An 18,722-nucleotide genomic window follows, 5' to 3' on the forward strand; every position below is an offset into this window, starting at 1 on the left:
ATGCTTAGGATGAAGCCTAATGATTGGAAGATGGTGGGTACATAAAACTTTTTGTCTAGATGAAGCTACTCTTTGCCTTTAGGGCTTGATTTATATCAATGACGGAGGAAGGAGATGAAGAAAGAAGCTAGTAAGTGCTGTAACAGCAATTCAAGATCGTGCAGGAACGTGGCAAACATTCATGCAAATATGCAGTAGAGCTCTGTAAACGAGGAATGGCCAAAATGAGAAAATCGCTTGTGGATTGTTGAAGGCGAGTTTAGACCTCGTCTCTTCTTGGGTCAGTGCCGATATTCCTCAAGGCTTACGGAGACAGGGGAGAATCGAGTATGTCGTCTCCGCAAATCCCTTTATGGATTGAAGCAAGCATCCCAGACAATGGTACGCCAAATTTGCAAATGCTCTTGCGAAAGAGCTTCAAGTCTAAATATGACTATGCTTTATTCACACGGGCGAAGGTATGTCATCTATTTATTTGATGATATATGTCGATGATATACTTGTTATGGGAAATGATAAATCTGCTATAGATAATTTCAAGGAATATTTACATGCCACCTTTCACATTAAAGATTTAGGGCACCTAAATATTTCATTGGAATTGAAATTGCTCGTCGATCAAGGAATTTCCCTTAGTCGGTGAAAGTTTGTGTTAGATATCATATCGAAGCGGGTTTATTAGGATGCAAGCCAGCCGTTATTCTTATTGAATAGAACACTAAGTTGACTACTGCAGAATATGATAAGGGCATATCTCAAAATGATGATCCCATTCTCAGAGATCCATCAGGATATCAAAGACTTGTCGGAAAGCTCAATCGACTATGACTTACCGAAGGAATTAGGACAACGGGCAGCCAGCGGATATCTTTACCAAACCTCTGTGTCATAGACAGCATGCATATCTATTAAGCAAGCTGGGTGTCTTGGACATCTACAAGCCATCGGCTTGAGGGGAGTGTTAGAAGATATGCAGCTTTTGGTAGTTTATGATCTGATTTGATTATGATTTTGTACATCAATTAAGGATTAGATTTAGATCTAGATTGATATAGATTGATACATGGAATTCTTTATTTCCATTAATTGTACAATCCTGTACATTCTCAATACAATTGAATAGAGAAAATCTATCTCTCTCTCGACCTCTTCCGCCTCAGCCTTCTCTTCCCTCTTCCTTTTTTTGCAACTGCGGCTGGGTTCGTGTAGGAACAAGCCCTAATTGACTCGATAATTAGCTACGACAATATTAGTCTTCTGGGATTGAACACGGAAGTGTTTTTAGTATATCTAACTTTACTAGGGAAAATTACAAAAAAAATGTCACAAATCTATTGCAATTATGCCAATTGAGTCATAAACTTATTTTTTTGACCAATTGAGTCATAAATCTTTTGTAATTGTATTAATTCAATCCATCTGGCCAAATTTAGCCAATAAGTGTTGACATGGACGTTGGCCAACGCCGGCCACGGCCGTCTGGCCAACGCTAGTGTAGACAATTTTTTAATAATACTTTCATTTAAAAAAAAAAATCCTCCTTCCTCCTTCTTCCTCTAGCCAATTGCCAAACCGAGGAGACTAGCTAGGCGACCTCACTGGCTAGTGGTGAGCTCGCCTCTCCTAGATCTAGGGAGATCGACCTCATCAGCCTTTAGCGAGGGTCGCCCTTGTTGGATCTGGCAAGGGCTCACCTTGCTAATGGTTAGGCGAGCCTCGCCACTAGCCGAGGAGGTTGTCTTAGTTTGGCAACACCAACTGGAGGGAGAAGGACGATGGGGAGAAGGAAAAAGAAAAAATAAATAACAAATTCAATAAAATAAAATATTATTAAAAAAATTATCCATGTCAATGTCGGCCAGACGATGTCCACGTTAATGCTGACTAGTCAAATTTGGCCGGATGGACTTAATTGGCACAATTGCAAAAGATTTAGGACTCGATTGGTCAAGAAAATAAGTTTAGAATCAAATTGACATAATTACAATATGTTTAAGTCTTTCTTGGTAATTATCCCAACTTTACCATCAACCCATTTTGCATATCTCGTAATATCGTTGCCGCATGGTTTTAACCCTAAATTTTCCATAGCATATGTGATGTCGCAAATGGGCATGCACCGCAAGGATCGGGGTTTTGATGCCACTATTTGACGAACTCTTTTACTAGAGCCTGTTTGGTCATAACTTAATATTTATCATACCTTCACTGACTATGATTAACTTTGTCGCAATCATCATACGTAACATAGCTACTAGAAGAATTGTCAACACATCTAAGTATCTCGCATTACCGTTGCTATATTTATTTTGCATTTGACACCAAGACACACTGAAGATAATTTTCTATAACATATGTGATGTCACTTTGGGCATGCGCTTCAATTGACTATGATCGTCGGGAATTTAGTAACATTGTTTAACGAATCCTTTTTATTAGCGTGTTTGGTCATGACTTAATTCTTATTGCCCACCAAACACCATAGGTAATATAGCTATTCGGATTATCGTCAATAGATTTGCATATGTCATAAAGAGAATTTTCCATAGCGCAAGTGGTGTCCTTGATGAGTTACAATCACCCATGATTGTCAGGGTTTTAGTGACACTATTTAACGACAACTTTTACTAGAGTACGCATGATCATAACTTAATATTTATTGTACCTATCATTGACTATGATAAACTTTGTAGCGATCATCGTAATATAGTTAATGGAATTACAAGAAAAGTGTTAGAAAAGTCTTAATTTTTTTGCAATTGTGCCAATTTAATCATAAATCTTTTATCGGTCCAAATTCAGTCTTAAATCTTTTGATTTGGAACCAATTTAGTCATAAACATTTTATCGGTATAAATTTAATCCTAAAATTTTAATCTAGTATTAATTCAATCATTTCAGCTAATTTTCACCAAATATTGCTAGTGTGGCATAACCGGCGCGATGTGGACAATTTTCAATAATAATTTAATATTTTTCAAATTATTTGTTAATTAATTTATTTTATTTTATTTTTCTCTTTTTTTCTTTTTTTTTTTTTTTCTTTTTTTTTTTTTTCTTCCCCTCGTCCTTCCTCCATTTGGTCGTTGGATGGGCAACCAACCAAAGGCAAGGGCTAGCGAGGTCGAGGTCGAGGTCAACCTCATCGGCCTTTGGCGAGCCTCACCGACCACTAGCAAGGCTCAAGTCCACGCCAATGATTGCGAGGATGGCCTTGCACTAGGCGGGCGAGGCTTGCCCTTGCCAAATCTAGTGAGGGCTCGAAAACTCGCAAAAGTGACCTCCAACAAGGGCTCGGGCCTCGTCGGATTTGGTGAGGCCGGGCCTTCTGTTGCCTTGCCCGCCTAGTGCGAGGCCATCCTCACTACCGCTGGCTAGGGCTCGAGCCTTGCCAATGGCTAGCGAGGCTTGATGGCCCTCGCTTGACGACCGACTAGAGGAAGAACGAGGAGAAAATTAAAAGAAAAGAGATAAATTAATAAATAATTTGAAAAAATATTAAAATATTATTAAAATTGTCTAGTCAATACCGGCCGTGCCATGTTAGCCGACCAGTTGGAAGGATTGAATTGACACCATATTAAAAGGTTTTGGACTAAATCGGTACCAAGTCAAAAGGTTTATGACTGAATTGATACCTATAAAAAGTTTAGGACTAAATTGGCATAAATGCAAAAGACTTAAGACTTTTTTTGACACTTTTCCCTTGGAATTACCATCACCACACTCGCGTATCTTGTACTATCGTTTGCTACATTCATTTTGCTTTCAACACTAAGACAAACTGAAGAAAATTTTCCGTGACATATGGATGATCACCAAGAGGCATGTGTTTTGACCTACCACAATGTTCTTGTCATCGACTATGATGAACTTCGCACTGATCATCTTATATAATGACAAATATTGGAATTATTCACAAAGATGGTCGTAAGTAAATCAGACATAGCTATTCAAATTATTCATGTCCTTATTGTCGAAACAAAGAAATCTTGAGGCTGCACTTTACCTAAATTTTCTTGGATAATAAAGCAAAAAAATCAATTATTTTTATAAGATTAGAGATTTAGAATATCATCTTTTATGTTAGCTCTAAGCCTGAGCTTTTATGTATGTTGGCGCGACTGAGGACAACTGATATGCTCACCAATAATGATATTGCATGAGCAAGGTGCGTCCCTTGTGGTGAGAATAGGGTTTGATGGCTTTTGTACTGAAGTTGGCATTTGTTATGAGCTTTCTCTATTGAGACTTTCGTTCGATGCCCTTTGTTCGCTTTCCTTCGCCAATGGGAAAGGGGGAAAAGATCACCGACGCCCGTTTCTCCGCTTCACCTGACCTGCCTCGGCGAAGCTTTATTCGAGAGATGTTAGAAATATAAAACTTATCACGAAAATACAATTGAATCTTAAAATTTTTCAGAAAGTATAATCAAATTTTAAAACTTGTGAAATTGATAATCAAATTTTTTCATTAATTCTATCTAATTTGACTAATGAAAAATACTGACGTTGCTTTTTTTTTTTTTTTTTTTATACGTAGCGTTGATGTGACTAAAATAAAAAAAGATAACCCAAAATGACGTCGTTTTAGCCCAAAAATGAATTTCAATAAAAATATTAATAAAATTAGAATAAAAAATAAACTAAACTTAAAAAGTATTTTTTTATTTTAAAAAAAACAACAAAAAAGGGCAAAACCGGCGAGGGCCTGCAGGGCCTGCACAGAAGCGTGCAGCCGCAAAAGGGAAAGTCCAAGAGCCCTTTTCTTTTGTTTTTTCGGGCTGAGCCTTAAACTGGTGGAGGAGATTAGCATGCCGGCGACGTCAGCGTCTGGCGTGGTTCCATGCAACCACCTAATTGTTTCTCCATGCAAGTGCAAGCGGGCTTCTTCAAATGTAAACCATCCGGACGAACAAAGTCAAAGGACGTTCACGAGAGTTACTCGGTTTAACTTGGATAGTTTTTGCTCGACAGGCTCAAACTAGAGACATATTTTAACAATTTACTTCAGAAGGTGCCGCGAGCAACAATAATTCTTTAAAGAATGCTCGCCCACGTCAAGAAAGTAGGGCTCGATCTCGATGCCCTTTGTTTGCTCTTCCTTGGCCAATGGGAAAGGGTGAAAGATCAGCCACGCCCGTTGCTATGCTTCACCTGCTGCATGACATGCCTTGGCAAGGTTTTATTTGAAGAGAAATGCAAATGAACAGGGAACGAAGGGGAGAAACTCTCCGCGCGTCACTTGAGGTTGTGCCCCAATCAGCATCAAACCAAAGTTCATTCGATTTTACAGTTACAGGGAGAGTTTTGAGAAGTTTCTCTCTTCCCTTTTTCTAGCACCCTGATGGATACGGTCGAAAATGACATCCGTGAAGATATATTTGTTATAGCGACAAGTAATAATAAAGAGAAAACTAATTAAAAGTCAAGTAATTTGCCTCCTTTTTTAAAAAAAAAAATTATATTCAGACCTCTATAAAATGCCACATCTCCTCCACAATCTCTCGCGCATCTTCTTCTTTCTCGACCATTCTTGACCCTAAAGCGGTTCCCTCGCCCGGGGGATTTTCGTTGTTTTCGCAAACAACCGCTCGAGAAGAAAAGAAGAAAAATGGCCACGGCCACTCTGCATACCGTGTTCGGCATTTTTGGTGGGTTCGCGCTTTCTCGTGAATTCGGCCTTCCTTTTAGGAACTTGTACTAGTTTGTATTCTTACTTTTGCATTTCACAAGTTGATGAATCTCTCTCTCTCTCTCTCTCTCTCTCTCTCTCTCTCTCTCTCTCTCTCTCTCTGGTTCTGTTCGTTTACAGGAAACATCACTGCTCTGTTCCTCTTCTTGGCGCCGATGTGAGTAACCCCTTCAAATTGCAGAAAACATCGAGTCTTTCATTGTTGGGCAGAGAAGATGTCGTTCTTTCTTCTTTTCTTGAACTTTGTATATTAGGGGTGAGCATGTTTCTAGAATATAACCTGAAATCGAAGAATCCGATTTTGAGTTCCAAGGTAGGTAAGATAGGTTTTATGTTCCAAAAATTGGAGAACCTGTTTCAACAGATAAATTTCCAATTCTAGGCAGATGGAACTTGGAACCTAACCTAGAACCTAAAACATGAAACCTAAAACGTAGAACCTAAAACAAGTTTTTGTGTTTTCTTGGTCTATATTTTTGCGCGATCCCACAGTATTTCATAATGTCCGATGATAAAGTGTATAATCCAAAACTACTAGTCTGAACTTCCATCTTATGACCGACACTTTTACTTTATTAATATTTTATATTATTTATATGTCTAAATATAAGTCGTGATTAATAGATTTTAGCAGCAAGTAATGATCATTAAAGGTAATGATTCACTGCAATTAATGATAAAAGTGGAATCGAGTAGAACTTGGAGTCGACCTTAGAACCTATAACAGGATAAGTTCGAGGTTACAAAGTATACAGAGTAGGTTCCAAGTTCCAAAAAATATAAACTTATTTAAGTGAGTAGGTTTTAGGTTCCAAATGGAAACTGTTCAACCCTACTTTGTATGCAAATATTTGCTTAAACTTCGTTACAGAACTAGAACTGGGATGGACTTCTTCCTTTCTAAATTGAATTTCAAAAGTTCATATTAGAACCTTTTGCTCTTTTTACTGACTTTCCTTCTTCCTTTCTTTCGGGTTCATTCAATCGATTGCAATGATCAAATTGTTGTGGGTGGTGATGATGCAGAATAACATTCATAAGGATATATAAGAGCAAGTCTACAGAGAAGTTCTCAGGGATTCCCTATGTCATGACCCTTCTTAACTGCTTGCTTTCTGCTTGGTAATTCTTCTCGTGTCCTTCCCTTTCTTCTACCAACTTTCCTTCCACTTTCTCTGTTTTATATTGTACCGACTCTAGTCATTTTAACTTACTGCATTTTGGGTGCCATTTATGGTAGAAGTTACTTGTGAATTGGGATGGGTCCGCCATGCAACTGCAATCGGTTGCAGGTGGAGCCACGCAATTATCGAGCGACGATATTGCCCTTAGGTTTTGGATTTTTCGCCTCATGCCCCCTGTTTGTATTCAATTATATAATGCAATGATAACTTCTTTTTCTAAACTAGAACCTTGTAGAGCATGTAGCCGTCTCACGTTATGCATCTCTAGAACTTATTTTCTTCCCTACAGTTAAAATCTGGTGCAAGCGGAAGTGTCCATCCATCATTTATCTAGACTTTGAATGTTTTGAGCGAAATGAAAAAGGAATTTGAGTTTTTACTTCCAATATGGTGGGTTTTACAAATCCTCCATGTTCACTTGCTGACATGATGCGATGCGATTGATTTGCAGGTATGGCCTCCCATTCGTGTCGCCGAATAACATGTTGGTGTCGACGATCAATGGCACCGGTGCCGCGATTGAGGTCGTGTATGTCGTGTTTTTTCTCTTCTACGCCCCCAGGAAGGAGAAGGCCAAGATCTTTGGCCTCTTCATGCTTGTGCTCACCGTGTTCGCCGCCATCGCCTTGGTGTCTCTCTTCGCTCTCCACGGTAACAAGAGGAAGCTCTTTTGTGGCGTCGCCGCCACTGTCTTCTCCATCACCATGTATGCTTCGCCCCTATCAATCATGGTAAGTTCTAGCATCATGTGACACTTATCCATTTAAATCGTCGACCATGTTTTCATGGTCGATCGAAAAATTTGTATACCAATTAAGATAATTTCGTAAAAACTAGTTTTCTTGTACTTAGAATAATTTAAAGAGATGTGAATGTTAGATGAACCAATTCCAGCGGAGAAAATAAAGACAAATTTATGCACAAACCATGTGCAATATTTATAAGAATTTTCTTTTTTCCTAGGATGAAAGAGACTCCATAAAAATTCCAAAAATTATGATTCTTAAGCTATAATAAGCTGATTCAACGTATTCTCTCCACTTATGTTGTGACGTGCAGCGGCTGGTGATCAAGACGAAAAGCGTGGAGTACATGCCCTTCTTCTTGTCCCTGTTCGTCTTCTTATGCGGCACTTCCTGGTTCATCTTTGGCCTCCTTGGCCATGATATCTTCGTCTTTGTAAGCGGTTCTTATTTCCCTTTGCCCATTTTCTTTAGGCCATTCTTCTTCTTCTGTTTTGCCAAAATCTATTTCTTTATAAATTCCGGGGAATGAGAAATTTCTTGATCTAGTGGAAATTACTTTTTTCCTCATGCATAAAATCACCATTCCATAGCCTAAAACAGGGAAAAAAAAGTTGTTACCATTGAATTCGATGAACAAGATGCTCTCAAGCTGTTGCTTGTTCACCAACAGAGAAGTGCTTGATCACAAGAGGGACTTGAATTTTTATTTTTTTTTCCTGGCAAAATCGGATCATTCAACTTGTCACAGCCAATGAAAAGGACCTCTCTTTTCGATGAGCGTGATGAGAAGGATCCATGGTTGGATACATTATAACCATTCAACAATCTTCCTAAAACAAAAACTAAAATAAATAAATAAAAATGAGATTTTTAGATGCTATATTTTTTTATAATTTTGTCATTGATTCGGGTAGATTAGCCGGTTGTTTCCAAATTATGAGGAATTTGAGGATTTTTGGTGGTGATTTTGGCAGTTACCCAATGGGTTTGGATGTGGGCTTGGGACAGCGCAGCTGATATTGTACTTCATTTATCGTAACTACAAAGGCGAGCCCAAGAATAAAGTGCACGACGTCGTCTGTGTGGAGGAGAAGGTCGAGACGGAGAAAAATGCCGAAGGTGACCCAGCCAAGCATCAGCTCGATTTGATGAACAAAAAAGCAGATGAGCAGGTTTAGATCGATGTATCATCAGTGACATCGTCTTCTTAACATTCGTGGCACATGATCTTATTATGCCCTTGAATTGATTCTGATATTTTAAAAATGCAAACGCTACTTATCAGTTATATCTATCTGTTTGTCTCGGAAAGTTTCTTTTATCAATCTCCAAGAATCAATTGTCGCTTTCACTGTGCTCTATTCTTGTTGAAGGACGATTAATGCCGATAAAGTAGCACGAACTCGGGTGTAGAAGATAAACTCGCCAATGCACTCGCTACCCTGTCCCTTATACGTTTCTCTATCGATTGCACTTGGCTCCAAAAATAGCATCGCCCGAAGAGCTTGATTCAACTATCGGAAGCCAATGCTCGCAATCTGCAATGACAGCTAACGTCAATCCACATGCGCAAGCTTGTGCCATCGTCTTTTTAACACTCGCATTACAAGACCTAGTTATACAATCGAATTGAACCCTACGTAGAAGAACCTCACTAGCTCAGCTCTTTGTCCTAAACACGCAAAATTTGCTTTTTAATCTCAAGAATATCTCAATTAATCATCTCATTACATTTTGTTACCTTAGATAAGTATATAATAAGAATAAAATGACATGAGATGCAAATTATACTTTAAATTTTGTGGTGTCGCCACCACCATCTTCTCCATCTCTCTACAAAAAGCGCCACTGCTCTATTCCTCTTATTGTCGTTAATCTCATAGAAAAATTTAAGGGATCAATATCACCCTTAAATAAAAAAGTTGAAAAAATATTCAAAACCCATGTGCCTTTGCATTGCATTTAGGCATTATGAGCATTTTTCTTAATAATGTTTCTGCTTGTAAGTTTCATCAATTTGGTCATGATTTTTGGAAAGCAATCACATGAAGATCTTGATAATTCGACCACAAAAGGGTAAATGGGAACCTTCATAATTCTATTCAGAATTTGGCCGAGAAACAAGATGCACAGTTTCTGCAGGCGTTTGGCACGTGCGCTAGGTTGTGATTCTCGTTTTCCAGTTGACTCTGCTCGCATGGTGGAGTTGCGGCATGTTGGAGATATGCGAAGACCAATTTGTTGGAGATATGCGAAGATCAATTTGATATGCGAAATATGCGAAGATCAATTTGTTTGAGATATGCGAGATACACGAAGATCAATTTGGGATCGTAATTGATCTATAGTACCATTTCAAGAATCAATGTAGGATTATATTTGATTTTATTTGATTTCATATTTCAGATCTTATTCATTCTTTAGTTATACGTCCATCGTATTATAAATAGCAGCGTATACTTGTAAAATTCAATGCATAAAATAGATTTGTCCCAAGTCTCTTCATTTTTATTTTTTTTTTCATTTTGTAACATGGTATCAGAGCCTATATTCCTAACCAAGCTTCTACATCTTTCACCAGTTGCCTCCGTTGTTGTTGTGGAAAACCTTAAAACAAGGTTAGCACTCTAGTGTATGAATCAATGTTTGAGTAGATAAACACAAATATGATGGAAGAGAATCAAATCCCAAGAGTCGTTGGTCAGGAAGAGACACCTCAACATCACCACGACCTGTTGAAGATAGGGTGAACTAGAATTTTAGAGCACAGTTGTTGTGACCTAATCTTGGGTGCACCACCTAGGGTTTGGCTAATGGATTACTAAACCTAAACTTAACTCGGGTACTCCCAAATCCATACTAATTTGCGACTTAAGACTTGTGTTCTTAACATGCAAATCATTTTCAATATAAAGTCGTCACTATTTAGTTTATGGTAGTTCGATTAGACACATAAATAAAGCAACAAAAGAATTATTTTACTCATACGAACAAGAGAATTTAGATATGGGGACTTGGTTAAACTAGATTTCTCTAATGCCCTTATTTATTAGGCAGCTTGAATTAATTTTTTACCCTCCTGATATGTGAGTTGACCATGTAGATGTGCAAACCACCAATTTAACACCCAAGAAAGCAATAAATATATTACGGGACTTACTTTGTGACAACGACCATGCAAATGTGCAAACCACCAATTTAACACCCAAGAAAGCAATAAATATATTATGAGACTTACTTTGTGACAACGAAAGTATCTACAATGTTAGCTCGGAATTCACATCAATACCCGGATATAATTCCTAATTAATACACAATACCTAATATATTTTAGGATTTTTTTTTCTTGTTTAATAAAACCTAATCTACATGCAATGCAATTTAACCAAATGGCCTAATTCTAATGACGGATCATTTTTAATTAAGTGACCTAGCAACAATTACTAAATGATATGCATTAAATGAACCTAATTCTATATGATATGCACAGGTAAGTACACTAGAAGTGCCAAAAGTTGTGTATAACGCTCACTTTGGTGCCAAAAGTTTTCATCAACTCATTTAAATGCCAAATCAGAGAAAAAAACGATTACTTTAAGTACTTTCGGCGAGATATTCCGACCAAATTGATTATGTGGCATTTAAAATTAAAGTTTTAATATCATTTGACACTTTTTTAAAAAATCCAATCCGACTCCAAACAACGTCACACAATGATCACCTTTTAAATGAAATTAGCACTAAAGTGATCACTTTTTGACAACGATTGGCATTAAAGATATCTTTTTTTACTAACGATCGATACTTAAATAATCACTTTTAATAATAATTGACACTCAAATTATCCATATTTACAATTTTTAGCACTTAAATGATCATTTTTCAACTGGTCTACACGGCATCGTTTAGGTGTTATATGCTAACTAGGCACGCCGATGAGCCATGTAAAATCAAGAAATTAATAAAATATAGCCACATCAGATTTCTAATAACGTTGATTGGCGTTGGCACTTAAGTGATCATTTTTTTTTTAAAGTGACATTTAAATGATCCAAAAGAAACTTTTGACATGAAAGTGAGTATCGTGTATAATTTTTTGGCTCTTTTATTGTACTTACCCCGATACACACATGATATTTTTTTTATTTTTTTATAAAAATTCGTAAATAAAAATTACTAAAAATAAAAATCTACCTAAAATGAGATACTATCTATTTTAAGTTATGAAATATACTAACCTAAATTATGTCTTAACTTAGAAACTTATCTCAACATGTAATTTAATTATCTAACCTAGATATCATCTACATATGCATTCTAATATATTTTAAGTTAGGAAATATACTAACCTAAATTATGTCTTAACTTAGAAACTTATCTCAACATGTAATTTAACTATCTAACCTAGATATCATCTACATATGCATTCTAATATAATTAGAAAGGTATCTAACTATTCTATCAGACAATTCCATCTCCACATGATAATTTTCTTCTTCTTCTTCTTCTTCTTCTTCTTTTTTATATTTTTAGGATAAGTGAAGCAATAAAAAAATTCAAATCATTTAATATGATCCAATCAATTCAAATATGAAAACAATAAGTAATCATTTAAGATTTCGCAAATAAAATCAATAAATTAATCTTAAACGTTGAAGATCAAACTATCAATTTTAGCGATTCCGGTGAAATCAATGATTCCAATTAAAGCTTTATAGATAGAATCAAAGATCATAACCACCGCCTGTGGTGGCCCAGTTAGATAAGGCTCCCATGATCCTTTGCGAGGAGAAGAGAAGTTCGAATCCCGCTGGCCGCACGGGATCTTAAGTGCAACGTCGGGGTGGTGGGTCCTCCGCTAGCATCGCCCCAGGTTTACCCCGGTTACCCCGGGCCTGTCGGGTTATCCGTGTTGATACGGTGCGCAAGTTCCCTGGGTCATCAAAAATAAAAAAAAAAGATCATATGCGGTTGCGAATCAAGAGATAAATCCTAATTGGGGATATGCCTATCACTCAAATGTGCACATTAACTATTGATAGACATATATTAGGCAACAAAGTATCAAAATCAAATTTAGATGAGATAAATCCTAATTGGGGATATGCCTAATTTTGCAAGTAATAATGTAATATGTATTATTCTTTTTTTTTAACTTTCACATAGCAAGTAATTCAATTTAGGTCGGCTCATTCAACAGGCTCAAAACTCAAGACATATTTTAACAAATTCCACGATGCAATTGATTAAATCTAGAGATTTTGGAGCGGATCACGGGGCTGCATTGTGTGACAACGACAAGCTTCCGGTGAAGCTTGAGACCGTCGAGGATCCGCGTGAAGAGGAACACGGGCCGCTCAATAAGCGATCCATGGACTGACTCAGTCCAGTTTGGAGCAGCTACGGGGTGCGGGCGCCGATGCATTTCCAGTCCCACCTTCTCTGTATAATCCATTCGATGAGCCAACCCCTCTGGGCTTGAGACTAAGGAAGATCAACAATCTTGTTCGCGAGGCAAATGAAGATGGTAAAAGTTACGCTCGTGAGGATCGGTTGATGGGAGGATAAATCAGAATATGTAGGTCATCATAGTGGCCAAGCGTAACTTAGCAAATCGTAAGTTGATCTGGGAAGGTAGTAAAATCGAAATCTAGATATATTGGCCTTAAAGGCGAATATTGAAAAAGGAGAGCTTAAGTTTCACACTTGGTATATTGAAAGCGGTGCTTGTCTAACACCTTTGCTTATCATAAGACCAACCCACGATCGAGAAAGCACACTTTGTGTTAGAATATATCTCGAGTTTTAGTCTAAAGTTAAAATCGCAATTTTGGAAATTAAAATATTAAGGAAAAAAAAAAAGAGAGCCTAAGTTTCGGAGATTAACTTTCCTAATATTGTGGGAATCAACGGCCACTAAAATTGGAAAGTCAATCATGGACCCTGATTTGGTCAAAGAAAAGCGCGGCTCGCGTGTGTGCTTGGTGGTCAGCGTACTGTTGATGTACAGAGGCGATTTTCATCGATGATTTTGTAGCGATTACATCCCGGTCAACTTGAACTAATGGAAGAATGAAATTGGGTATTTTCATATAATATAAAGATTAAATTGAATACTTATAAAAAAATGCAGGGATTACATTGAATAAATTAAAAATTCAAAAACAACACTACACATTAAATAAATTAAAATTTTAAAATCACATTAAATATTGGTCAAAGTTCACAAACCATTCGCGTAATTATCCTGTCAGAATTTTTTGAAAGTCAAAATACTTGATTAAATAAATTAAAAGTATAGAACTTGATTAGAAAAAATGCAAAAGTATATGAACAGAAAATAGAATTTTCTCTCATATGCTTATTTCATGTTAGTATTTATTTTTTATGACATTATATTTGATTCTTCACATATGTTTATACACATCATTTATTCTCTAGTTCTATTTAAGAAAACGATGATGGAATCCCTACGATTTTATATGCAGCACAAAAAAAAAAAAAAAACGCAAATAATAGATTTACCATGCAAAACAGATTTACAATGGATACGAAAACGGTTTATCTCATGCGTTTCAGGTGCTAGTGCATATGAATCGCGACCCAGGTGGCAATTTTTGACAGGATTGACTAGCTCATGACGGAAGTTTCAATTTGTTGACATAAGAAAGCGGATAGAAATTGATGTACTTCCATCTATTTTTAACACAAGACAATTTATAATCACATTGGCTATTGGAAGGAAAAAAGACAAATGATTAATACAAATATGATGGCATGATATGGATTATTGGCCTTACAGATAAAGCGATAGAGAGATCGACACATGATGAGGATAAAAGCATGCTGTCCATATTGCTACTTATCCGATGGTCAACATACATATAACTCCATAATATTCACTACATTCTCTTAGGAATGTGCTCTGAAAATGAAGTTTGTGTTAGACAATATTACAGTACAACTGGAAGTTAATTATGATAAGGGTAATGGATAGAAGCAGCGCAACTGAATCTTATTCAGATGACACCACGATCCATCTTAGGGTTTCCTTACTTCATTGATGTCATCGGCTCTATCATCATCTTTGTCTTTAGTGGCCATGGAGTCGAGCTTCGCATTCACTGCACTTCCAACCGGTTTTAATCCCTGCAAATACAGCATCTGAATTAACTGTACCTTAAGAGGTAGACTTCAGAACACACACAACCGTTGTTCATCAAAACCAACCTTCATAATCACAAAATAGATCTCATTGATCTTATCTCCATAGTGTCTCAAAGATCAGCTTGTATGCCGACACCATAAACTGTTATGCCGACAAGATAGGGTGAAAATTCCGCATCATACATTGAGAAAAGAATATTCCTACTACCAAGGATTAAGATTATCGCAAATATATACTTCTCGTATAGATCATGTGGCAAATCCGAATCAAGTACACAACATGGGTTTAATTTGTTGGAATAGACTGTAATATTGTGAAGATACTAATCAAGAAAAGTTATTTGGGATGCTAAAGTAATGATATTAATTTATCATCAATGACATTTGTTGTGTACTGATAGAGTGTGGCCTGTCAATGGTTATATTCATCTCATATCCAAAATCATCTAGTGAAAAGTCATGATTTGCGAATAGTCAATTTAAATACATCCCAAGAGTCATATAAGATGAAAAAAAAAAATGTACTTGTTAGTGATCATGCTGATTCCATCTTAAAAATCATATATTGAAAGAACGCAACTCTTAATAGATATGAATATTAGAATAGAGCTTTTTAGAGGCTTTATTGTATTCTAGGAGTGTTTTGCTTTCTGTTATTCTCCCACCATAGTGACTAGTGAAGGAAATAACACCTTAAAGGAAGTGATCTAGACGCTTCAGAGCTTATTTCCACTTCCATGTGCAATTTCCTTTCTCTAACATACTTTGGTGCCGCCACCATACTAACATAAATAACCTCATTTTGGAGCCACTGCTCAAGTTTTTGGCTCTTGTTTTACCTAGTCCACGAGGTTACTAGTGGATTTCTAATCGGGCCATTGTTTCCTTCCTAAGATGGACTTCATCGTGTTTGAAAAGAACAACTTTGAATCGCGAATATTGATTTTGTGCATGTTATTCGAAAGTACAAAGCCTTTTATAAGACCATTTTAAGAAGTTACTTATGTATGGAGTAGAGCTGCCCTTTCGTTTTTCCATATTTCGGAATTCTGGGTACCTCATGGATCGGAAAACATTAACAGATCATCGGAATGTATAAATGTATATACCGATGATTACCGCCAAGATGATCTTCTCCGCTTCCTCTCGAGTGTAGGTATTGATCACTTCAAGGGCTCCCTTCTGCTAAAATGCAGACGTTTGATAATTATCAAAGAAAATGTACCGTGTCGAAAACATTACAAATGCAGAACTTCATAAGGATTATAGAAAGGCAATAAAAAAACAAAGAGTTGAAACCGGAGCTTTCTCAAATTCTTCATAAGTCAATGTTTTGGGCTCATTGTCAATGGATGAGCTCTTTTCATGCTTAGGAGCAGACGGCGACGACGGCTTTTCCATTCTTGCTTCTTAAATGAAACCTAGTGATTGGAAGACGGTGCGTACACAAAACTTTTTGTCTAGTTGAAGCTACCCTTTGCCTTTAGGGTTTGATTTATATCAATGACGGAAGGAGATGAAGAAGGAAGCTAGTAAGTGCTATAACAGCAATTCAAGACCGTTCAGGAAGGTGGCAAATATTCATGCAAATATGCAGCAGAGCTCTGTAAACGAGGCATGGCCAAAATGAGAAAATCGCCTGTGGATTGTTGAAGGCGAGTTTAAACCTCGTCCCTTCTTGTGTCAGTGCCGTTAACTTGCAAGTGCGGCAGGGTTCACGTGTGAACAAACCCTAATTGACTCGATAATCAGCTACAAGAGAACAATACTAGTCTGCTAGGATTGAACACGGAAGTGTTTGTAGTATATCTAACTTTACCGTCAACCCATTTCGCGTATCTCGTAATATCGTTGCTGTGCATAATTTGGCTTTAATCCTAAGACGCACTAAAGAGAATTTTCCATATCATATGTGACGTTACCAATGGGCATGCACTGCAATTGATCAGGATTTTGGTATCATTGTTTAACAAACTCTTTTACTAGAGTCTCTTTGGTCATAACTTAATACTCATCATACCTGTCGTTGAATATGATGAACTTTAAGATGATCATCATGCGTAACATTGCTACTAGAATAATCGTCAACAAATATGCACATCTCGCATTTCTGTTGCCACATTTATTTTTCATTTAATACTAAGACATAATTAAGATAATTTTCCATAGCATGTGTGATGTCACCAATGGGCATGCGCTTCAATTGACTATGATTCTTGGGGTTTTGGTAACATTGTTAATTAATTCTTATTGTACCTTCCAATCATCATAGGTTATATAGCTATTCGGATTACCATTAACAGATTTGCACATCTCATGTTACTATTGCCGCATTTATTTTGCTTTTAACACTAAGACATGTTGAAGAGGATTTTCCATAGCATATGCGACGGGGAAAAATAACCAAAAAATCATAAACTTATTGCATTGATATCAATTCAGTCTTAAACATTTTAATATGATCAATTTAGTTATAGATCTTTTTATATTGGTATTAATTCAGTCCATCCAACCAATTTAGACTAAAATTTGCCGACATGGTACAACTAGCGTCGATGTGGACATTTAAAATAATATTTTAATGTTTTTTGAATTATTTTTATTTTTATTTTATTTTTTTTCCCCTTTTCCTTTTCTTTGCCTTTTTCTTTTTGCCAATTGCCATTGCTGGCCACTGGCCACAAGCCATGGTCGGCAAGGGTTGGCTACACCTAAACAAAGGCGAGCATCTACCATCTCGCATGGGCGATGGCCAAGCCCGACAAGCCTCACCCTAACCCTCGCCTAGGTGAGGGCAAGGCTCGTCGAGCCTCACCATTGCTCAAGTGAGGCACTATGGACCTCACCCTCCCCTAGCCCTTGCCAAGCAAGGTGTGACGAGACCACCCTAGCCTTGGCGAGGGGGGCCTCACTTGGACAATCTGCACTCACCCTCACCTGTGGTTGGCGAGAGTGACCTAGGCGAGGCCAACCCTCACCAACCATGACTATGGCTAGTGGCCAACCATCGTCACCAACAAAACAAAGAGGCAAAGAAAGGGGAAGGGGAAAAAAAGAAAAAATCATTTAAAAAATTCAAAAAAATTTAAAAGATTATTAAAAATGTCTGCATCAGCATCGATCATGCCACATGAGATGACTGACATTCACATCAACAATTTCTCACCTAAATTGATTGGATTGACTGAATTTGTACCAATGTGAAAATGTTTATGACTAAATTGATCAAATTGTAAGGTTTTGCATTGAATTGATATTAATGCAATAGATTTATGGCCTTTTTTGATACATTTCTTGCATGTGATGTGCTTGATGAGTTGCAATCGACTATGATTGTCAACCTCTTTTACTATAGTGTGTTTGGTCATAACTTAATACTTATTGTACCTATCAATGACTGATGAATTCTATAACGATTATCGTAAGTAACGTTGTTATTGGAATTATCGTTGATTTACTCGCATATCTCGTACTACCGTTTGCTCTATTCATTTTCCTAACAAACTGAAGAGAATTTTTCGTAACATATGTGATGATCACCAAGAGGCATGCATTACAACCAACTGCAATTGTCTGGGTTCTTGTAATGCTGTCTAATAGACTCTTCCACTAGAGCACTATTGATACCTAAATGTTGGCCCCACATTTGGTCATTTATTTGTATAAAAATTTAGGGATTGACCTGACCCTAGGCAAAATTTGCGTTGCATAATTTTACATCACATTTATTTATGTCCACGTCCAATAATTTTCATCGGAGTTAACATTATAATAGGAGGATGTATGAGTTAACATTATAAAAGGAGGAGGTAGGAGGATATCTTCAAAGATCTCATGCCCACTATCTCGAACACTTTCCGATGATATCCACGACTACTATCACCCCCATCACCGTCATCATTATTTCATTTCCATTTTTGATGCTCGACAC

The 18,722-nt window shown here is 37.1% G+C and overlaps 1 protein-coding gene across 1 annotated transcript; it reads left to right on the plus strand.

The window, feature by feature from the left end:
- The first annotated feature begins 5,545 nt into the window (after positions 1-5,545).
- LOC104451967 (bidirectional sugar transporter SWEET1) lies at positions 5,546-8,920 on the plus strand. Its single transcript, XM_010066509.2, has 6 exons — positions 5,546-5,653; positions 5,815-5,851; positions 6,721-6,816; positions 7,330-7,609; positions 7,938-8,057; positions 8,599-8,920. Exons 1-6 carry the CDS (start codon positions 5,614-5,616, stop codon positions 8,800-8,802), a joined length of 777 nt encoding a protein of 258 aa, XP_010064811.1. The 5' UTR covers positions 5,546-5,613; the 3' UTR covers positions 8,803-8,920.
- Positions 8,921-18,722: the final 9,802 nt, after the last annotated feature.

This window comes from Eucalyptus grandis, chromosome 6, assembly GCF_016545825.1.
Source record: "Eucalyptus grandis isolate ANBG69807.140 chromosome 6, ASM1654582v1, whole genome shotgun sequence".
NCBI classification, from domain to species: Eukaryota; Viridiplantae; Streptophyta; class Magnoliopsida; order Myrtales; family Myrtaceae; genus Eucalyptus; species Eucalyptus grandis.